We start from the raw sequence: 23,224 nt of genomic DNA, 5'->3' as shown, positions 1-23,224 counted from the left end.
TATAAGCTGTGATGTTGTTGTTTGTTACTCTTGCACAGTATTCCGGTCATCAAAGTCCAAACCTGGTATAAATCTATTTAGTCCAAGAGACTCTCGGTGGCGTGCACTCTAGTGATAATAGCCCCTCTTAGGGTGCGTTACATAACCGTCAAAGTGTCATCACATCCAAATTGAATAATAAGTTATAATTATTTTGATCTTTGAACCTCTGTGCGAAGCATTTGTTAACTCATAGTGTCTCAGAGTAAATTTCATGACGGTTGAGTCAAAAATGAGCAGCGCTCTGTGCAAAAGCCAGCCAGCATTTTTGTTTCTTTCCAGAAAAGTTGTTGTTTAGCGATCCCAAGTTGTCCTCCGACATCACTCATACGTTGCAGAAATATAATCCACCTTCGCCACAAGTCATGTGCAGCCTTATTACAAGTGGCATGTAGGTAACTAGTGACAGCATACACTCCTTAGCCCAAACTGAATGGCTTTTCTGCTTAGTCTTTTAAATCTTGTGAATGTTGACGGTATGTTTCTGTAGATTTTAACAGCACAAATGGTAAATAAAATTAGAGAACTTGCTTAGCCCATTGCAACCAAAAATGCTGGTCCATTTCACCCCAACATTAGGCTTTGTTCAGACTGCCAGCCCAAATCCGTTTTTTTTATTTTTTATATTGTTGTTGTTGTTTTTTTTTTTTTTGCCATATCCAGATTGATTTTAGAAACTCTGGACAGCAAAAAAAAAAAAAAAACACATAAAATACCATTTTTGCAAATCGGATCTAAACCACATTTGGAGGTGGTTTGAAATGCGATTTGCCTGTAGTCTGAACACACCTTAAGAGACATCGCCAAGGGTTAAAAAAGTTTTTACATCTATAAAAGTCTATGAAAGTTGAAGAAGGAAGACTGTTGTGTGGAGTTCAGGGAGGAGTTAGGACAGGCAGTGCATGGTAGTGAAGAGTTCCTGGATGGCTGGGCAACCACTCCAGAAGTGGTGAGGGAGGCAGCTAGGAAGGTAATTAGTGTATCATCTGGACAGAGAAGGGAAGGGAAGACAAGGAGACTTGGTGGTGGAATGAGGAAGTACAGGAAAGTATACGGAATAAGAGGTTGGCGAAGAAGGAGTGGGATGTGGGATAGTCAGAGCTATGAAGAAAGTAGACAGGGGTACAAGGTGATGTGGCATAAGGCGAAGAGAGAGGAGGTGAAGGCAAAGCAAAAGGCATATGGTGAGTTGTATGACAGGTTGGACACTAAGGATGGAGAAAAGGACTTGTGCCGATTGGCTAGACAAAGGGAGCAAGCTGGGAAGGATGTGCAGCAGATAAGGGTGATGAAAGATAGAGATGGAAATGTGCTGACAGGTGAGAAGAGTGTGTTGAGAAGGTGGAGAGTACTTTGAGGGGCTGATGAATGAAGAAAATGAGAGAGAGAGAGAGAGAGAGAGAGAGAGAGAGAGAGAGAGAGAGAGAGAGAGAGAGAGAGAGAGAGAGAGAGAGAGAGAGAGAGAGTAGATTGGATGATGTGAGGATAGTGAATCAGGAAATGCGGTGGATTAGCAAGGATGACGTGAGGGCAGCTATGAAGAGGATGAGAAGTGGAAAGGCGGTTGGTCCTGATGACATACCTGTGGAGGCATGGAGATGTTTAGAAGAGATGACAGTGGAGTTTTTAACTAGACTGCTTAACACAATCTTGGAAAGTGAGAGGATGCTTGAGGAGTAGAGAAGAAATGTAGTGGTACTGATTTTCAAGAATAAGGGTGATGTACAGAGCTGTAGTAATTACAGAGGTATAAAGTTGATCAGCCACAGCATGAAGATATGGGAAACAGTAATAGAAGCTAGGTTAAGAGGAGAGGTGACGTTTAGCGAACAGCAGTATGGTTTCATGCCAGGAAAGAGCACCACAGATGCGATGTTTGCTTTGAGAGTGTTGATGGAGAACTATAGAGAAGGCCAGAGGGAGTTACATTGTGTCTTTGTGGATTTAGAGAAAGCCCATGACAGGGACTGAGAGAGGAGGTGTGGTATTGTATGAGGAAGTCGGGAGTGGCAGAGAAGTATGTAGGAGTGGTACAGGACATGTATGAGGGCAGTGTGACAGTGATGAGGTGTGCGGTAGGAACGACAGATGGGTTCAAGGTGGAGGTGGGATTACATCGTGGATCGGCTCTGAGCCCTTTCTTGTTTGTACTGGTGACGGACAGGTTGACAGATGAGATCAGGCAGGAGTCTCCGTGGACTACGATGTTCACGAATGACATTGTGATCTGTAGTGAGAGTAGGGAGCAGGTTGAGGAGAGTCTGGAGAGGTGGAGGTATGCACTTGAGAGAAGAGGAATGAAGGTCAGTAGGAGCAAGATGGAATACGTATGCGTGAATGAGAGGGAGGACAGCAGAATGGTGAGGATGCAAGGAGTAGAGGTGACGAATGTGGATGAGTTTAAATACTTGGAGTCAACTGTTCAAAGTAACAGGGAGGGCGGAAGAGAGTGCAGGAAAGATGGAGTATGCGGAGAAGAGTGCCAGGAGTGATTTGTGACAGAAGGGTACCAGCAAGAGTAAAAGGGGAGGTTTACAAGATGGTAGTGAGACCAGCTATGTCTTATGGTTTGGAGATGGTGTCACTGACAAAAAGACAGGAGATGGAGCTGGAGGTGGCAGAGTTGAAGATGTTAAGATTTTCATTGGGAGTGATGAAGACGGACAGGATTAGGAACGAATATATTAAGACCGTAAGCTCAGGTTGGACGGTTTAGAGACAAAGCAAGAGTGGTGGAGATGGTTTGGACATTTGCGGAGGCAAGAGGAAAAGAGGAGGTTTATAGATGTGGTGAGGGAAGACATGCAGGTTGTTGGTGTGACAGAGGAAGATGCAGAGGACAGGAAGAGATGGAAACAGATGATCGGCTGTGGCAACCCCTCACGGGAACAGCCAAAAGAGAAAGAGGATTACCGGTTTTCCTCATTACCCTTTGTAGTTTTCCACTTTAACTCCCCTCCCCTGCTTATTTTTCCCTGTCGGTGCCTTACAGGGTATTGTGTCCAGTGACAGCGAAGTTGAAGCCTGTCTCATTAACTGTTGCAGGGTGGCCATGCACTGTCCGCTGCGGGGCTGGACCCAGTAATTCAGGATTGAAAAGTTTAAAGATGTCTGTGAACAAAATGATCAAACAGTTCAGATGAGTCACGGAGGTTGGCATTCAGCTAGGTGGGTGAGAAAATACACAGTTTGAATCCTGTTTACATTCACTTAGGAATATAGTTTTACCTGAAGCTCATAAACTATATCCTCCCATCAGAGCCCCCACTCTGTAGACGTGTTCTCTAAACTTGAGATCTAAAAATCCTCCCATCCTTTAAAAAGCATCACAATTTGTTTTAATCTTGTCACACCCTGTCTGGATAGTTAAATTATCTTTTTGTTTCTCCCAGTGTTCTTTGTCTTATACTTCCTGTTTTATTTTGATACTCACCTCTTGTCTCGCTTCAGGTCCTTTACTTCCTTACCTCACGTGTCTCCCTCCTGTATGATTACCTGCCCTGCCCCAATGTGTTGCACCTGTGTCGCATTGTCTCCCCTCCTCCAGAGTATATAGTCTTAGTGTTCCCTTCCTTCTGTGCCAGTTCGTCTTGTTCCTTGTGACAGCGTTCCAGCATTTTTTCCTTGTGTGAGTTTCCTAAGCCCTCTAATTTCCTGACCTGTTTTTTGCCTTTTCGACCCTGCCTTTCGCCTGTCGATTTGCACACTGCTGACTTGTTATCCGATCACTTGTGTACCGACCTCTTTCTTATTAAAAGGACTGATTTTTGTGAACTGAGACTGAGTCTGCGCTTTGAGTCCAAGCCTGTGGTTCAGCGTTGACAAGTCTTGTGGTATCCGGCAATGCAATGGTCACTTTTTTTTCAAATGCCAATTTCCACCTCTAATCAAGCTAGACGGTACTCTCAGTATACCTCTGTGTTACTTATAGAAATATTTTCATTCAGTAATTTTCTCGTGCTATGAGATATTCTGCGTTACGTATAGACATATTTTCTTTCAATAGTTTTCTCCTGCTTTCAGAGAAGAGACTAAGTCATAACTTACTTGCCAAGGTAATGACATCTTGATAAGTGCCATAACCTCCAATGCTACATAGAAAGAAGGGACACAAAGGAACAGAATCACGATAACATATTATTTTAAATGTGACAGACAAGATAAAGCGAGGTTCAAGATACAATAAATCGGCAGTTTTCAAAAAAAAAAAAAAACCCAAAAAGAAAACAGATTGCTCCAACATTGTAAATGAATCATTTTGTCACATTTCACAAGGTATTGATAAGGCTCTTGTGATATGGAAGGTATACTATGTTGCGGTGGAGTTCCAGTTAGCTGGTAATCAGGAAGTTTAACAGCAACCAGATATGGTCAAATTGAATGTGACCAATGTAAAATCATTCCAATCTTTGTTAATTACAAAGTTAGCAAATTTTAAAAACATACTTACCTCCAAGAAAGGTGACGAAACTCAAAAGAAATTGATGCAATTGTGGAGTCATTGGCACCAATACCCGTCTGCAATGAAAACACATTCAGATGACATCTTCCAGGTGAAAAAATAGCACTGTGGTTTGAGAGAAATATCGTGAAAAAACAAAAATCTTACTTCCTGTGTCTGATTATGTGATACGGATAACGCTGTGGCTTGAGAGAAATATCGTGAAAAAACAAAAATCTTACTTCCTGTGTCTGATTATGTGATACGGATAACGCTGTGGCTTGAGAGAAATATCGTGAAAAAACAAAAATCTTACTTCCTGTGTCTGATTATGTGATACGGTACATTTTTCCATCATGTTTTAAGTACAGAATTGTTCATATCCGGTACACCATCATGTATGAGGTTGAACAGAAAATATTTGACATTGGCCCATTTTCTAAAGGCACTGGTAGGGGTGGTGTCAGTTACACAGTTGGTACAAAGCCTTTTCCGAACTCAAATAAAACGATGAGGAGCCTTTCTTGATTGACACTTCTACCAGTTCTTGGACCCTTACACAAAGCATGAAAATAGAGTTTCACTCACTGTCAGAGAGTCTCCCAGTGCGGCGATGACCCTGATGTCTGCAGCTTTCACATAGTCGACTAGAACAGAGGATAAACTGACATCAACTGGCCAGTGACCCATATGTGAGAGAAACAGATCTCTGTACTTGAACTGTGGCTGTTGGGCTTTTTGCAAAACCGCTTCCCAACCCCCACCCCCTTTTTCTCCCCAACTGAATTTGGCCAACAACCCAGCTTTTCCAAGCCGTCCCGGTCCACCCCCTCTGCCGATCTGGGGGGGGGGGGCTGCAGACTACCACATGCCTCCTCTGATACATATGGAGTCGCCAGCCGCTTCTTTTTGTTGTAAACCAGGGATTGTTAAAGGTGTACAAAAGGTAGTAGATGATGCAGATCTCTCTACAAGTCTTTAAACTACATATATACACTTCAAGAAAATTTAGTCTGGCTCTGTTTGATTTTCAAAATTCAATATTTTAAGAATTAAAGATGACTGCATCCATAAAAAGTTTACTATTCTGTGAATAATGAGCCGGTCATGACATAGCAAATAACTTCAATAAAACTCAATAGGAAGACTAAAGCAAACAATTAAGTTCGGAAAATTAACGTTTCACTACAGCAGCGACAATAAATTTTGATGGTGGAAAAAATGGTGAAAATCTGACTGTGAAACAACCTCCCAAGCAACTCTTTTCGAGAGGGAGTCAGCTACACACTCACCAGAGGTAGGCACGGTGGGAGAGGGGCTCATATCCGGACACTGGAAGGGAGGATGCAAAGCTTGTTGGATGCCTTCTCCTTCTCTTCCAAAGATCTCCTGTGGGAGATGTTCAGCTTTTATCTAACACAAGGTACAGGGTGATGCTGTTGCTAAAGAGCTGGAAAAACTTAAATTCCAAGAGCACCGCTGTTATTAGTCTAACAAGTCAAGAGAAAGTGGTGCAAGGATCGAGGATAGAGACAATGTGAGAAAAAACCATCCATCTAGCCATTAGCCAAACCGCTTATCCTGCTCTCAGGGTTGTGGGGATGCTGGAGCCTATCCCAGCAATCATTGGGCGGCAGGCGGGGAGACACCTTGGACAGGTCACCAAGCCATCACAGGGTCCACACACACACACACACACACACCTAGGGACAATTTAGTACGGCCGATTCACCTGACCTACAGGAGGAAACCCACACAGACACAGGGAGAACATGCAAACTCCACACAGAGGACGACCCAGGACGACCCCCAAGATTGGACTACCCCGGGGCTCAAACCAAGGACCTTCTTGCTGTGAGGCGACCGCGCTAACCACTGCGTCACCGTGCCGCCCAAGAAAAAACATCTGCCTCAAACATCTTCTTTTTTTTTTATTCTTATATCTGTGTATAAGATGAAACGTGTTTTGAGGTTTGGATGCAGAGGATACCTGGTTAAAATATTCATCTTCAGTCAGGGTATAGCCTGCAAGAGAAGAAGACCGTTGACTGTTTAGCATTTATGAGTCAATGGCCACAAAGCCACTGAATAGCTGGAACATCAGAATCACCTTTATCACCAAGTAGAATCGATTTACAGTCTTTTCTGTGAGCAACACTGGTACATACACATGTCAAAATCTTACAGGCTTCAGAGTAACATGGACACACAAGGTAAAAGACCGAGACCACCTAACAAAGAGTGCAACAGAGCACTGCAAGACATTTCATTGACAGGGCAGTGAACATATAACTACATTTAAACATGTGTGCACACGGCCAAATATGTAACACAATACTTACCATGGACTTGGAATGTGGCAAGCACACAGACTGTAAATAGTGCACAGTTCAACATGTTGTGTTCATTCTTACAAACAAAGGAAAGTGAAGTGTTTTCTCTCAGACAGACGACTTTATCAGGGGTTCAATACATAACCATGTCCACTGAATACTAATAAAACCTTATCTTCATTCTTCAAGGTGATTTCTGTGTAACCTAAAGCAGCAATAGGGTTAATGATTTATTTCTATTTATAATAGGGTGATACTCAGTTGGAGTCGTACACAGTTGGGTGAATGTTTTTATTAAAGTATTACCAATCCAAAAGTTTTATCAGAAAATAACACAGTTTTTTTGCACTCAAGGGTTCAGCTAATGAATAATGAGTACGGCGTCAATGATGCAAAGCACAACTGTATTGGAAGTTGGCCTAAAATTTGATTGCTCATTTTCAACTGAGTAGGCGACATCCCATTTTATTTATGTAATATCCTGATAGAACATTCAACATCGGCCATTTTAAAGCTCCGCCATATTGGGTGACTTTGCTCTGCGTAATGGGAGAGTGCTGTGCATCGTAGGATAGCCTGGGGACAAACAATCTGTCGCAAAGTACCCAGACATAGTAAATCATTGCATTGCTGTGAATTTAAGAATTTACACCATTAACATTCACCACCAGGAAGTCAAAAACGACTGGCTCCACCTCCTGCTCAATGAATAGAGCAGCCTTGCTGTGTCCCGTTCTTATTTACTGTCAATGGTGAAATGACATTCTAAAACAGATGCTTTTGCATCAGTACAGCAGAGCTAAATTTAGGTCATGTTTTTAGCAAGCCAACAAACCAGAGAAGTAAGCTGATACATCAGAAACACTTAAAACCTTATCAAAGGTTGGTTTGTTTGAGCACATTAAAGGGGAACTATTATGCAAAACTCACTTTTTCAGTGTTTTTGCATATACATTTGAGTCTCTGACGGGCCTACTAACACACAAACTTTGAAGTAAAACAACCCAGTCATGTTGCTGTGGGCAGCCAAATTGAAAACTTTTGAAAAAAGTTCGGACCCAACAAGCCGTTCAAATAGCACTTTACATCACGGAAGGGAAATCATTACAATAATCCTGCCTTCAGTTGAATATCTCCACCCACCCGCCTTACATGGCTATAAGGTCGACATTTTTTGCAGGTACCACTAGCTAGCATAATGTCTTCGCACAGAAAATGCGCTGTTCTTGGCTGTAATAACCCGCACAAATTGCTACATCGGCTCCCAACCTCAGAGGGCAGAAGAGCTGAGTGGATAAAGTTTATTTTTGATGGCAACATTCCCGCTGAAGTTGGCAAAACACTGTTAGTGTGTGACGGGTTTCGGCAGGTTTTCAGGAGACTGTCGATTTTCAGTGTGAGAGCCAGGGGATGTGTCGGCCGTACCACGGGTGCTTTTTCTGGCTGGGCTGCCTACACCGTACCCGGACTCGCTTTGTGTATTTGTGTCCTGATCAACGGGCTAACTTAACACGCCTTCGGAGGGCCTCCGCCGGCCGGCTTTGCCAGCGTTCAAGTGGTCGGTTCCTCCGGTCTTGCGGAACAGAAGTAACAACTTATCAGAAATTAACATAATTAAAGACATAAACACCTGTTGCAATAAGACATCACCTAATAACAATGATAAACAGAAATTAAGATCTCTGCAAACTAAACTTGATTAAATCTATCATAGAAAACCTGAAGGGGCTTACATAAGAGCCAGGGCAAAATGTAAAGAGAGGAAAGAAGCATGTCATATTTCTGTCATTTAGAAAAGAGAAGGCAGGAGAGAAACTCAAAGTCTTATTGATTCATGGGCAAGTCAATACGGATCCATCCTTGATTGCCAAGGAATTAGTTTATTTCTATAGTAAATTATATTCCTCGGCCTTTTCTTTTGATGACGCCAACTCCTTCTTCAACAATATCAAGATCTTATTCCCTGTATAGACGATGAGTTTGTGGGGTTGTGTGATGTTGATATTACTTCTGACGAGCTAGATAAAGCAGTAGAAAGTTTGTCTTTAGACAAATATCCAGGTAGTGATGGTCTTACCGCCAATTTCTATAGACATTTTTGGGACTTATTAAAAGTTCCATTCTTTCTTATGTTAAAAGAAGCAACTGATGGCATTTCCTTCCACTATGAAACAACTTTAATTCCCAAGCCTGGTCAGGACCCCAAAATATTAGATAATCTTAGGCCAATCACATTACTGAACAGCGACTGCAAAATTGTAACCCTTATTTATGCTAATAGATTAAAAAGGAATCTACATAGTGAAATGAAATGAGTTTCCTCCGTAGGGTGTCTGCGTGTGTGAGTGATATTTTGGAAGGGCTAATTTGTCTTAGGTAGAGAGTAAACAGGATGGTGTGTCGGTCAGAACACAGGAATGAAGAGGAGACGTGAACTTCGTTTGTCTGAACTGTATTGCAATCCAGCAGCATAAATTATAGCGAGTTCTGCAACAACAAAAAGGGAATTGCCATTAGGCACTAGCATTGCAACATTACAGGATATGAGTTAGGCTACCAATAAACATAATAAAGGTATGTCCATACATTAAGTGGTTCTGAGTTATTCAACATAACAATAGCTTTACAATATCAGAAACGGTGGCCTCAAGCTACATACATTTAGAGTAGGCCTATTACTATCATATACGACACAATGGCGACATCTGCTGGAGAGATTAAGAATAACAAAATGGAGTCCACGTTGGACGATCAACACAAACGACCAAACTAACACACGACGGCATAAACTGCACATTAGCCTATAAGAGCTTATAAGGCATCACCTTTGCTAATTTAGCACTTAAATCAAGGAAATATGACAGACAATCTAACATGGAATATATCTTCTCACATTTTAGAACCTACGGGTGCGCAGTGAGCTAGCAACTACTACATAGACTAGTTAAACATAACGAGGCAACTTCTGAAACAGTTTTCGTCAGTGACTCAAAGAACAAACTGGATTGCAACAAAGGACAAATGAGGATAACTTCACTATACACCTAGACACGAGTATCGCAGGGGAAAACTACATGTAGTGCGCACTTATAACACGAACACAGTCTCAGCGTGCGCTAGGCAAGGCATCTAGCTTCAAACTAAACTGAACATAGGCTGCGTCACTCACAACCGGAGAATCTGGCCAGAGTCTTAAAGGGGCAGGCACCTATAAATGTCAGAGCCTTTTTTACACTGGGCTCAGCTTTAGAGATAGGGTGAGGAGCTCAGATATTCGAAGGGAGCTCGGAGTAGAGCCGCTGCTCCTTCGCGTCGAAAGGAGGCAGTTGGGGTGATTCGGGCATCTGATTAGGATGCATTCCTGGGCGCCTTCCTCTGGAGGTTTTCCGGGCACGTCCAACTGGGTGGCGACCCCGGGGTAGACCCAGAACTTGCTGGAAGGACGACATGTCCAATCTGGCCTGGGAACACCTTGGGATCCCCCAGGAGGAGCTGGAGGGCGTTGCTGGGGAGAGGGACATCTGGAGTGCCCTACTTAGTAGCTTGCTGCCACCGCGTCCCTACCCCGGAGAAGCAGGTGACGATGAATGAATTAATGAATGAATGACCTTGAATCTAAATTCCAATTTTTTTGAGGCTCTTATACTAAGTCCATCTCCCTCAGCCACGAATAGACTCGGCTCAGTCCAGATTGTAAAACTCTTCTCGACCTCCTGGCCCTTACTCACTATTTCTTGAAGAATTTGGAGAAATTGTCTCAGGTCTTGTTACTCATTCTGATGAGATTCTAATTCTTGTTGATTTCAATATTCATCGGAATAAGCCTGCTGATCCTCTAAGTAAAGCCTTTCTGGCACTAGTTGAGAATTTTGGGTTCGCTCAGTTTTTTCAAGAGTCGACTCATTGTAGCGTTAACATCCTTGACTTGGTTTTATCTAAAGAGATAGCTGTTTATGGTCTGAATGTCTTGCCAACCACATCTGCTGTATCTGATCATTTTCTCATCAAATTTGAAGCACTGCCTGTTCTGTTAATGTCGGCACAGATGTAATTGCCACTCTCCACTTTGGTCCATCCACTATCAGCTGCATTTGGCCAGCAGCTGCGTGAAGTCTTGGTTCCTTTCACTGTAGAAATTGACTGTTGACAATTTCAATAGTGACTTAAATGTGGCCCTTTCTAGTCTCCTCGATTCAGTTACGCTTGCTTGCACACTTGTTCAGTTGGGCACTGGTTGGCATCCTCCTCATCATATTCTTCATATATCTTATAATTCTGTTATCCTCTTTTAATGTTGTATTCTGTAAATTGTGTATACACAACATCCATTGCATGTCTGTCCATCTTGGGAAAGAGATCCCTCCTCTGTTGCCCTCGATGGGGTTTCTTCCTATTAAAGTTTTTTTTTTCTCAAAGATATTTTTATTGGATTTTAAACAAAACGCAATGCTTACAGAGATTTTAAAACAAGTGCATGAAATATGTCAGATTTACATGACATAGAAATGATGGAGGAACATGACATATAATCTTATTCTCAATCACCCCCCACCCCACTAGTCCCATCTACAAGCCGGGACACGCTATGTAAGAGGGTATTTCGTCCCTGGAGTGAAACAGGAAAGTGCTGGAAGTCAGGTTTAGGATTTAGAAAAGAAAGAAAAATAGGTTAGTCAGTAAATAGAAGATGGGGGGTTTAGAAACTGGTAGACCTTCACAGGTTATATTACTGACATAAATAAACAAAAACAAAAAGCAGAAGAGAAAGGGGCAATAATTCTTCAGTTTGGCTGGAGATTCTTAAAGTATTCCATGAAAGGTCCCCACACCTTTAGAAACTTGTCCTTGGAGTTACAAACTGAGTAGTGGATCTTTTTTGAGGTTTAGACAGGACATAATATCGTTCAGCCACTGACCGTGGGTGGGCGGGGCAGCATCCTTCCATCTCAGCAATATTGCACGCCTGGCCAACAGGGAAGTGAAGGACAATATGCGATGTTTGGATGGGGTCAGGTGTACATCATCCTTGCCAGTGGTACCAAACAGGGTGACCAGAGGGTTAGGTCCTAGTTTAAAATTGAGGGTTAGGGATAAGGTTTGGAAGACATTTTTGCAGTATTTTTCAAGTCTATGACATGTCCAGAATGTCTGGATAAGGGAAGCCTCATCCCCTTGTGACTGTAATATCAAGGTAAGTAAACTGATCTTCCACAATCTTAAAAGGTAGGTTGGTATACTCTGATGTAGGTGCCTCCCCATTCATGGGAAAAAGTACACTTTTGGGTAAATTTAGTTTCTATCCTGAAAACTGGCTTAATTGAGGGAGTAATGACAACATGGGGGGTAGGGAGGTGTCCAGGCTTGATATGAAAACCAAACGATCATCCGCATAGAGGGACACTTTGTGCTCAACTCCCTTCCTCAAAATCCCTGAAATATCCTCGCAGCTACGCAATGCAATTGCTAGCGGCTCTATGGCCAGATCGAAAAGTAGTGGACTTAGGGGTCACCCTTGGCGAGTTCCCCATTGGAGGTGGTGACTGCTGAGAGTAGTTGAGGATTGAAGCAGTGGGGCACAAATATAGTAAGTTTATCCACGTGACAAAACCGGGTCCAAAGTCGAATTTTTCTAAAATTGCAAATACATACGTCCACTCCACGCAGTCAAATGCTTTTTCTGCATCTAAAGAAAGGACACATCCAGGAATCACGTCCAAGGGGAATACAAAATATCAAATAGACAGCATGTATTAAAATAAGCACGGCAGTTTTTCAAAAAGCCGGTTTGATCATCAGATATTATTGATGGTAGGATGTTCTCCAATCTATGGGCAAAAACTTTAGCTAAAATTTTGGCATCAACATTTAATAGGGAGACTGGCCTATAGGAGGAGCACTCTGTTGGGTCTTTGCCCTTCTTTGGAATTAGGGTGATGCATGCTTCATAGAATGTTGGAAGTTTACCTTGCTTAAATGAATCAGATAGCACTGAGCTTAATTGAGGTGAAAGCAATGAAGAGGAGAATAATTTAAAAAATTCCATGGGGAACCCATCAGGTCCCGGGGATTTTCCTGACTGCAAAGACGAGATAGTTGCAGCGATTTCCTCTGGTGATATGGGCTCCTCTAGTCTTGATTTGTTGCCGGGAGAAAGTGTGGGGATGTTTAAACGATTTAAGAAATTTTCCACCAGTGTCATCGTTTGGGAATTCAGAGGTGTAAAGTCGGGAATAGTAATTCCTGAATTTATCTTGGAGTGATCCGAGGTGATGTTGCCATCAGCCATTTGAATGTCTGTAATGAGCTGTTTTAAGTCCTCTCAGCTGATTGGCTAATAGCTTACCAGATTTGTCACCATGGATATAAAATAAACACTTGCTCTTCAAAAGCTGACGTTCAATTGGATGTGTCGAAAGGAGGTCAAACTTTGTTTGGAGTTCCACTTCCTTTTTATGAAGTTCAGGGTTTTGAACTTGAGCATATTGCTGGTCTATTTCTTTAATTTGATTGGCTAGTTCTAATCGTTCTTAGTGGGCTTTCTTTTTCATATTTACAGTGAAAGAATTTATTTGCCCCCTTAGGTAAGCCTTCAGAACATCCCAAACAATCAGGCTGGAGGTTTCAGGTAAGGTATTTGTATGAAAAAAGAAGGTTATCTGCTCCTCCATAAATTTCATAAAATCATTATTTGACAGTAGGGTCAAATTAAATCGCCAGTGTCTTTTTATTTCAGGAAGACCAGGAGGAGTCATAGATAGTACAACAGGGGCGTGGTCTGATATGACTATGCTCTGATAATCACATGAGCAGGCCGGTGGGATCAGTTGGTTATCAATAAGAAAATAATCAACAAGCAGAGGTGGAAAGTAACGAAATACATTTACTCACGTTACTGTATTGAATACTTTTTTTGTGTATTTTGTATTTTTTAAGTACAATTTAAAATCGGTATTTTGTATTTTACTTGAGTACGTTTTGACTCAAGTATTGTACTTAGTTACTTTATAAATCCTATCCGTTACTGAGTAAAAATAACAATTCAACCCACAGGGGAAAAATACGCGCCAGAACCATAGACAGTAAACCAATGGCCAGAACCAACAGTGACAAATGATGATGTGATTAGCACTGGCGCGTGAACATAGAGGGCGCGCGCGGACAAGCTAAGTTAGTGGGCGTGAAGTTTTTAGTTTCTAGTGCTAGAATGGAGGTCGACAAAGCAGGCACGGCCAGCGGTTGCGGTCCAGAAGACCCGGACCTAGAAATAATAGATGAAGTTCAAGCTGAAACATCGAAGTCTGTAGAACTAGATGCAGAAAAAAATCCTTGGCCACATTTGGAAGATTTCTTTTTGTTCAAGCATAGGAAAGGCAACAGCGTCATCATGCAGTGCAAGATGTGCCTCCCAGCAGTGAAGTACCTGTCTGCTTTCAACAACTCCACTTCAAATCTGCAGAAGCATGTTTTGGTAAGTATTTCTGCTGTCTCATTAGTAGTTTTATTTAATATAGCCAACCCAGGCTCACCCCATTTCGTGGGCATTTTTATGCTAGCACCTGCAACCATTGACAGTAGAAGAGCTAGCCAGCACATTCTAATTAGCTGCTATGCTAACATAATCAAACACGTGACACATCATTAAGTACCAAATGAACTCGCTCCAGCCGACAATCCGCATGTTTATCGTACTTCAAACAGATACAAAACGCGTAATGTATATTTGCAGTCTGTTTAAGTCTTTAGGACATTGGCTAAATTTGCATAACAGCTAGCCCCTGGTACTTGAGTGTGTAAAGGCTAGCTGTTAGTTGCTAGTAGTCTTGAGTGGACTGGTTAAATTTAGCTGCTATGGATAGTCGGTGTTACCCCGTCGAAATTGCCACGGGTTTCAATTTGATTGTGTCTTTGAATTTACAGTCAAATCAAATGTATCAACTGTGTTAACAGAGAGGGTTGTAGTGTGAGGCACTTTGCCTAACCAACATTACAGGGCACTCAGCGCTCCTCCACTATAGGCGGGGAGCTAAGGGGCCTTAGCGTGCACCCTCCTTACAATCGAACGAAACCAACTTTTTTTTTAAAACGTCTGACCATGCTGAACATGTTAACAAATGTTAACATTGAAAATGTTGGGTTGCATTTCATGTTTCAGGTACTCAATGCATTTCAATGCATTTCCCTCCATTGGAAATGCATTACAATTACAGGAACATGACTCTCCATGAGCAAGGGGAAAGTGTGACATCTGTCTTTGCAAGTTTAATCACATCTAGTGATAAATGTATGGTTTTAGTGGTATTATTGGCTTTTTCTAAATAATAAAGGCCAAAATGTAAATTATTTCTACTCGATTTACAAGGCAAATCAAGTAGAAGGACTTTAAATTTCGGTTTCTACTATTATGGAAAGCCAATAATACCACTGAAACCATACATTTTCCAAAAGCTTGTGTCCTCTAGATGTGATTAAACATGCAGAGACAGATGTCACACCTTCTCCTTGCTCGTGGAGAGCCAATGGAGGGAAATACATTGAAATGCATTGAGTACCTGAAACATGACGTGCAACCCAAAATTTTCAATGTTAACATTTGTTAACATGTTCAGCATGGTCAGACCTTTCAAAAAAAGTTGGTTTCGTTCGATTGTAAGGAGGGTGCACGACTGCACGGTAAGGCCTCCTAGCTCCCCGCCTACTAGGCAGTACAAGAAAAGACTGTTTTGACTCCTTCATATCGACGACAAGGGATTAGATCACTAGTAGGCGATTGTTGCTCTGTGTGCATGCAAGCAGCTATGATGATTACACATGCATTGATATGTCTCCTTCCTCTGTATCATAATACTGGTAGGCTATAGAAACACATTGGCTTTTGATGTTGATTTGAAATCTCAATTTTAGCATTCAAATCCAAATCATTGATTTTGTTGGGAAGGGTGCATTGTAATGCCCTCTGGATTGTGGCATATTGTGCTTAATACAATGTAATAGACAAAATGTGATGACTAAAGAAATAGAAAACTTTTATTTATCAAAGTTTTAATTTCAGTGTGTTTAATAAGCACCACATTGATTCCTGTACTGATAATACCCTTTTCTTTTTTTTCACAGAGGAAACATCCATCGAAACAGTTGGCTTTTAGCCGAGCAAAGCCAGGGAAGCGAACCCACCAAGCAAATCCACCAAGTCAAAGCAAGCAAACAAATATAAAAGATGCCATGACAGTGGGAGGCAACCGCCGTGTGCCACAAGGCAAGATCGACAAGATCATCATTAGGCTAATATGTGAGGGCCTTCATACATTTAGTTTGGTTGAACAACCTGCGTTCAAAGAACTTTTGACAACGCTAAATCCACAATGCAAGGTCATTTCCAGGCCCACTGTCCGGACAAGATTACAGGCATCTGCCATTCAGATGAAGAAGAATGTCATGTCCCATCTCAGTAAAGTGAGCTACGTTGCCACCACTACAGATTGTTGGACTGCACACCAGCAAAGTTTTATTGGGGTGACGGGTCATTGGGTGGATGAAGAAACCTTTGAGAGGAGATCAGCTGCGCTTGCATGTAAGAGGTTAAGAGGGTCCCACACCTTTGATGTCCTTGCAGGGGCACTTGACGACATATACTGTCAGTATAGAATTAGGGGCAAAGTGGTGAGAACCACAACAGATAGTGGCTCAAACTTCGTTAAAGCTTTTAGTGTCTTCGGAGAACAGAGCCAGTCTGAGGATGCAGAATCAGATGCTGAGTCGGACAGAGATTCAATTGATGATGAGCCCACAGCCAACTACCTGGACACATTCAGCATCCTGGAGCAAGATAATGGCCTGGAGTACCAACTTCCTACACACCAAAGGTGTGCATGCCATCTTCTCAACTTAGTTGCCACAACAGATGCTGAGATAGCAGAAAAGAAGATGGACACATACAAGAGACTATCACGTGCAGCCTTTGGGAAATGTCAAGCCATGTGGAACAAGACGGGTCGTTCATACATGGCAGCAGAAGTTGTGGAAGATCATTGCCGACTCCAGCTCATCCGACCAAATCAAACACGGTGGAATTCAACATTCATGGCTGTGGAGAGAATCATACGGATCATACAAGAGAAAGGGGAGGAGGCAATCAGGAATATTTGTGAAGAATTCAAATTGAAAACGTAAGTTTTAATTTGCATTTCAACAGTATGAAAGCGTGAATGTGTGTTTACATACTTGAAACTTAACTTTTCCTGCTTGATTTCCTAACAATTGTTTGTATTCTATTTATGCCAGGCTGACTCAAGCAGAAATTGCTTTCCTGACTGATTACTGCTCGGTGATGAAACCTCTGGTAAAGGCCTTGAACATACTTCAGTCAGAGACCAACACACACTTAGGGTGGCTTCTTCCAGTGATATGTCAGCTACAAGCAAAACTCAAAAGGCAGGAGACCTCATCCAAGATGTGTCTACCACTCATCAAAGCCATTCAGGATGGTGTCCAAAAGCGTTTTGGTGAGATGATGATGGACCCAGAACTGATTGCGGCAGCAATACTTCTACCGAAGTTCAAGACCACCTGGACAGAGAGGCCTGATGTCATAGAAACAGGTATGATTGCATCTTATAATAAACTGCTTTTCAACAGTTTATTGGAGATCTACTTTGTTTTATACTCAATACAATGTGGTCAGTGCTATAAGGCATTATGCATTATGGTGCACTCTTGGTAAATTAATCAAGTCTTAATTGTCAGAAATGTGTTGTTTGTCACTCGACAGGTCTGGCTTATGTCAGACAACACCTTGACCAGATGGCAGAGGTGGAAGTGGAGCAAGTTGGACAACATTCCTCAGATGAAGATGATTTCTTCTCCTCAATGAAGTCCAGAAGGTCAGAAGGTACAGGGGAGTTGGAAGGGTACCTAGCCTGTATCCCAAACGATATGGATCTGCTAAATTCCTTTCCAAATTTAAAAAAACTCTCTCTGAAACTCAACACTGGCCTGCCTGCTTCAGCTGCCTGCGAGCGGCTTTTCAGTTGTGCTGGATTACTGTTCACTGCAAAGCGAGCAAGGATGAGCTCAACTGACTTTGAAAATCAGCTGCTGCTTAAACTGAACAAGACGTTTGTAGACTAGGTTATAGGTGATTTAGGGTGTCACAAAACTAGTGGCCTTGATTTGCAATATTCCTCTCTGGAATATTGCTGCTCTTTTATGTTAGTTTGACTTTGTAGCAACACTTATGAGCGTCATCATGTGGGCATTACTTTGTACTTTTTACCTGTGTGTGTGAGGGAGAGAGAGGGAGAGTGTGTGCGTGTGAGAGAGAGAAAACATGAGAGTAAGCATGTTTAATGTTGTACCACTAAATGGATGAGCTCAGTTAAATTTAAGATGCTACTTAAACTGAACAAGAAGTTCAGTTGTTGTGAAGTTGTTGTTATTGCGCTTACATTTGTTACACTTGTTCTTTAATTAAAAACAAAATAGTTATGGATTTTTGACCCCTTGTCCTATTTTTACTACCCTCACACCCCACACAAAGAAAGTAACTAAGTAACTTTTACTTAAAGTACATTTCAAATGAACTACTTTTTACTTTTACTTGAGTACATTTTCAGATGAGTACTTTTACTTCTACTTGAGTAATATTTCATCAAAGTATTGGTACTTTTACTTGAGTACAATATTTTTGTACTTTTTCCACCTCTGTCAACAAGGTATGGTGAACATGTGAGAAGAAGGAATACTCTTCTCTTGTTTGGATGGAGAAAGCGCCACACATCAGACACCATAGTTGGATAAAAAGGATTGAATAAGTGAAGCAGACTTACTCATTATACCAGGGTTGGTGGAAGACCGATCCAGCACAGAATTCAACCAGCAGTTGAAATCCCCACTGACTATGAGAGAGTATGAACTCAGATCCAGTAAAGAAGGAAAAAAAACTGTTCAAAACCTCCACGTCGTCTGTGTTGGGGGCATACACATTGGCCAACACTACCATTGTATTGTATAATTTCCCGGGGACAATTATATAACGACCACAGGGAATATTTTGATTAATAAGAACTGAGACCCCCCTGGCTCTGGGCTGGAAAGTGGAGTGCAAGTGCTTCCCCGCCCACCGTGACATGAGGCGAAAGTTATCAGAGCCACGAATGTGTGTTTCCTGTAAATAGGCAATTGCTGTTTTGAACTGTTTAATGTGTGCAAACACTTTCCTTCTTTTAACAGGGTGATTTAAACCCTTGACGTTCCAGCTCAAGACATTTAGAACACTATCCATTTTCCTTAGCTGAGAGCATAGGTTGGTAAGCACAAACGATATTAACACCCCAGGTATCTGTCTTAGAATGAGGATGTAAAGCAGATAATAGGACAGAGATAAACCATACATGACCAGGGCTACAGGCTCCTAAAACAACAGCGGCATTGAAAGATCCACTCCCCACCCTCCTATCCTATCCCACAACAACAAACACAGAGAACCCTAAACCCCATTGCAGCCTCTCCCCAAACGAGACGCTGCACCCACCCTCAGCCACTCTCCCATCAAAATCTCGAGCTGGTCTCTCCCCAGTTGAGAGACTGCATCCCACCTCCAAAAATACTTGCACCGCAAAGTGAACAAGTTATAAACCATAAGGAGAGAACAAACACCTTCTCCCTAATCTTACTAGGAAAAAAAAGACTTCCATGCTGAAAAAACATCACTCTAAAAAATAACCCGTCTCTCCCCGCTCTAGCCTGCTAGAACTGTAAAGGTATGAGTTAAATGTTCTAATCACCCCCCAACCAGAATAAGAAAAGGGAAACAAATATAATAAGATTGTGATAATATTAATAATAATGTTTTACTTCAAAAACAAAACAAAAAATAGAACTAAACAGGGGTTATATGCAAAGATGACAACAAAGTAGGATGAATTTGAAACTAATATTAAAGAAGTAACATTTATGATACAAGAATGAACTGAAAAGCTACATAATTAAAATATGATTATAAATAACGAAAAAGAAAAGTGAACTGTCCGACCTAGATGAAATTAGAAGACGCGACACGGCATGTATTAGTTAGTGGTACTGACTCACCAACCGCCCAGCATCAGGGTGCGCAGCAGTGGAAAAAGTACAAATCAAACGCTCCCCTCCAAAATCGCCTTGGCATCCTTCGGGTTTGTAAGACTTCCGGACGCCGTTAAGTTTGAAAGATAGCACTGCAGGGAAGTTCATTTGGAGACGAATGCCTTTCTTGATAAGTTCAGCGCAGACTGGGTTTAAGGCTCTTGGTGCGGACCGGATCACCGGGGGGGTGTCAGGAGCGACGCGGAGAGGCTGGCCCTCATACTGGGGATTCCCTTTACGTCTGGCTGGGGACGATATCACGGCGACGTCTCTGGAACGATGGAGCTTGATGATAACAGGGCGGGGGCGACCATCAGCGGGGGCACCGGGTCCTCTGTGTGCGCGATCAATTGTGACGCTTGTGACTGGCAACTCCAGCACTTTGGGGATAAACTCTTCAAAGAATTTATGGGGCTCGCTTCCTTCAGCTGACTCCCTGAGGTTTTAAACCCTAATATTGTCCTGCCTGGAGCGTCCCTCCAAGTCTGTAAACTTTGCTGACAGCCCTGCATTCATTCTCTCCAACGCGGCAAATTTCCCCAGCAGCGGGGCTGGTTCATCATGTTCCAAGGCGGAGAAACCCCGAGTGAACCGTTTTAAAGTGAATACTTTCTCGGTTGTTCTACCCTTTTCAAATGATCCCAGCTCATTTGACAAGGAAACCCCTTTCGCTAATAAACAGAGCTTTTATAAGCGGGCTAGGTTGAAACTTGCCATGCTGCAACGTCCCTTTAAGGAAGGCGGTTTGGCTGTTCCTGGGTTCGAGCCCCGGGGTAGTCCAACCTTGGGGGTCGTCCTCTGTGTGGCGTTTGCATGTTCTCCCCGTGTCTGCGTGAGTTTCCACCGGGTGCACCGGTTTCCTCCCACAGTCCAAGGCCCTGTGATGGCCTGGCGGCCTGTCCAGGGTGTCCCCACGCCTGCCGTCCAATGACTGCTGGGATAGGCTCCAGCATCCCCGCCGCCACCCTGCGAGCAGGATAAGCGGTTTGGATAATGGATGGATGGAAGGCGGAACTACGTGCCTGTGATTCCGTCTGACGTGTGGGGACAGAGTCGGTAGCCGCCGCAACATCGTCAACACGTTTGACCACGCTGTCGATTTTCGCGTCCAGTCTCGTCTGAAATTTGGTGAAAAGCTCATTAATCCTCTTTTGGGTTCGCTGGCCCTCTTCTGCGACAACATAGGTGACGCGTTCAAGCAGAGCCTCCGACGAGATTTCCGGTAGCATAGCGCTAACGTTAGCTACAGGCCCGGTGCTAGCGTCACTTGAGGTAGGATCCTCTGTTGTTTTACGGGTTTGGTCCGTTTTACTTTGTTTTCGGGGTTTCGGCATTTTAGCGTGTTAATAGAGGGCGTTTGAGATCACTTTTCAAAAGCTAGGAGAGGTGCGGTGGTTAATAGAAATGTGAGGCGGGGAGAGACGACAAAAACACGGCTGATCACAGCGACGCCATTACCGGAAGTCCGCTAGGGTCTAAGCACCGGATGTTGAGTTGCTACAAGGCCCACTGAGACACATTTGTAATTTGTGATAATGGGCTGTACAAATAAAATTGACGTTGTGGAGGAGCTCAAGCAGGAGTCGTTACACCTTTCTCTTTCGGCTACACAACGTGCACCATTTATCCCTTCAGCCATTACAACAACAACAAAAAACCCAAGCAGCGGTAGTGTGTCACTGTAAACCCGAACCAAGGAAACAGCAGCTGTAAACTAACGTTCCTACTAGCTCAATAAGGGGAATTATGTAGCCCCATAACCACTACAACCTGACATGACATCTGAACATCAGTCGGATGCCTGCAGTCAGTTTGGACGGAGGAGGTCACCTGGATGGGTGATGGGGCGTGTCTGTCGGTGGGCAGTGTGTCCAGATGAACTGATTGAGCTTTCTTTGATTTTCTTACCCGGATTATTGGGCATGCATAAAGACAACCTGCTAACATCTATTTCAGCATCTCAGATACATTCTCTGCACCATTGCACCTTATGACCTTATTTCGCCTGTATACAGTCAACCCTTGTGTATATATCGGAAGATTGTTGTGTTGTAGTATTGTTATTCTATGTTACGTACACTAAGAGCCACGAAACCGGAGTCGAATTCCATGTTTGGGCAAACCTACATGGTCAATAAACATGATTCTGGTTCAGTCTTTACAGTCTACCCTTTCTCCTACACAGGACAAAATGCCAGACCATTTCTGTCAGAAAACAGTTTAACGTAGGAGAGATGGCCCTGAAACCAAGCCATGAGTCACTGGACAACGGAGGCAGCTCCAGCACAAATATTTTGTAACCCTTCTCACTCACTCACTGTGTTCCCAGTGGCACTTTTGTCAAATTTATGCGTGGTTGGTATCAGTGAGTGTATCCCTGCTTTATCTGGACGTCTTTATTGCTGCACATAGGCTGTAAACCTGATTAAAACATACCAGTCACAACATTAGCTACTCAATTTCCAAATCAGATCACTTTTGTATCTATTTTTTAAAGCTGTGAAGCCCCTCATAGACCAGGAAAAGAACAACTTGCTCACTCGCAATTCTCCAGAGGAATCCATCTGGGGGCATCTGGGGATGGGGCAGAGGAACAAAAAGGAAATGATAGCAGGGCCCTAAATTTAAATTGTATTCAGTAACACTCGAGAGGCTTGAAAAGGAAATCCAAGCAATTGCGAAAACCATGTCATAATTTCTACTTCAGTGTAAAAATGAACAACCCGGCGTTCATCCCCCTGTGAGTCCCCCTCTGATGGATCATACCATTTTTCCTCCTATGCTGTTTGCGGCTGTTTATTGAACTATACCTTTATAAGCCCCATGCTTACTCAACACACAGAGTGAGTGTACTGAAAGCAAATTTAACAAGGCCTTACTTGCCCGCACTCGGTAACAATAGTGTTGTGCATCTGTAACGCTGAGTGACCTTTAATTTCTTAGAAGTGAAGGGTTTTCTGTCAGTTTGCCAAACAAACTAATCAATCTCACGCTCTCCAGAGTCCTCAACCAGCAAATCATGTTTTATGTCATAAAAGAAGAAAGATCTTAGGATTTTACTGAAATCGATCCCTGGACTTCAGCATCTATTTTTCTGTGCACTTAGAAAAAAAGAAAGAGAAAAAAAAACAAAGGAAAAGAGAAGAAAGCCACTTTAATTTGTCATCGTAGGGTACAATGAAATGTGTTCTCTGCATTTAACCCATCCTATTGTATAGGAGCAGTGGGCAGCTGCAGAGCCCGGGGACCAACTCCAGTTCTTCTTTCCTTGCTCAGGGGCACATGTCTTTGATGG

General features: G+C 42.7%; 1 protein-coding gene across 1 annotated transcript in view; it reads right to left on the bottom strand.

Annotated features, from left to right (window-relative positions):
- si:dkey-177p2.18 (phospholipase B1, membrane-associated) overlaps positions 1-21,158 on the bottom strand; it is a 31,856-nt gene extending 10,698 nt beyond the window's left edge. The window contains exons 1-7 of the mRNA XM_056295433.1: positions 20,969-21,158; positions 6,471-6,505; positions 5,773-5,869; positions 5,069-5,127; positions 4,490-4,557; positions 4,087-4,130; positions 3,030-3,150 (exon numbers count right to left, since the gene is read on the bottom strand). Of these exons, the coding sequence (XP_056151408.1) occupies positions 3,030-3,150; positions 4,087-4,130; positions 4,490-4,557; positions 5,069-5,127; positions 5,773-5,869; positions 6,471-6,505; positions 20,969-21,158 (614 nt within the window). The remainder of the gene's footprint in view (positions 1-3,029; positions 3,151-4,086; positions 4,131-4,489; positions 4,558-5,068; positions 5,128-5,772; positions 5,870-6,470; positions 6,506-20,968) is intronic.
- Positions 21,159-23,224: the final 2,066 nt, after the last annotated feature.

This window comes from Lampris incognitus, chromosome 16 (genome assembly GCF_029633865.1).
Source record: "Lampris incognitus isolate fLamInc1 chromosome 16, fLamInc1.hap2, whole genome shotgun sequence".
NCBI classification, from domain to species: Eukaryota; Metazoa; Chordata; class Actinopteri; order Lampriformes; family Lampridae; genus Lampris; species Lampris incognitus.
This window is presented reverse-complemented; position numbering and strand designations above follow the sequence as displayed.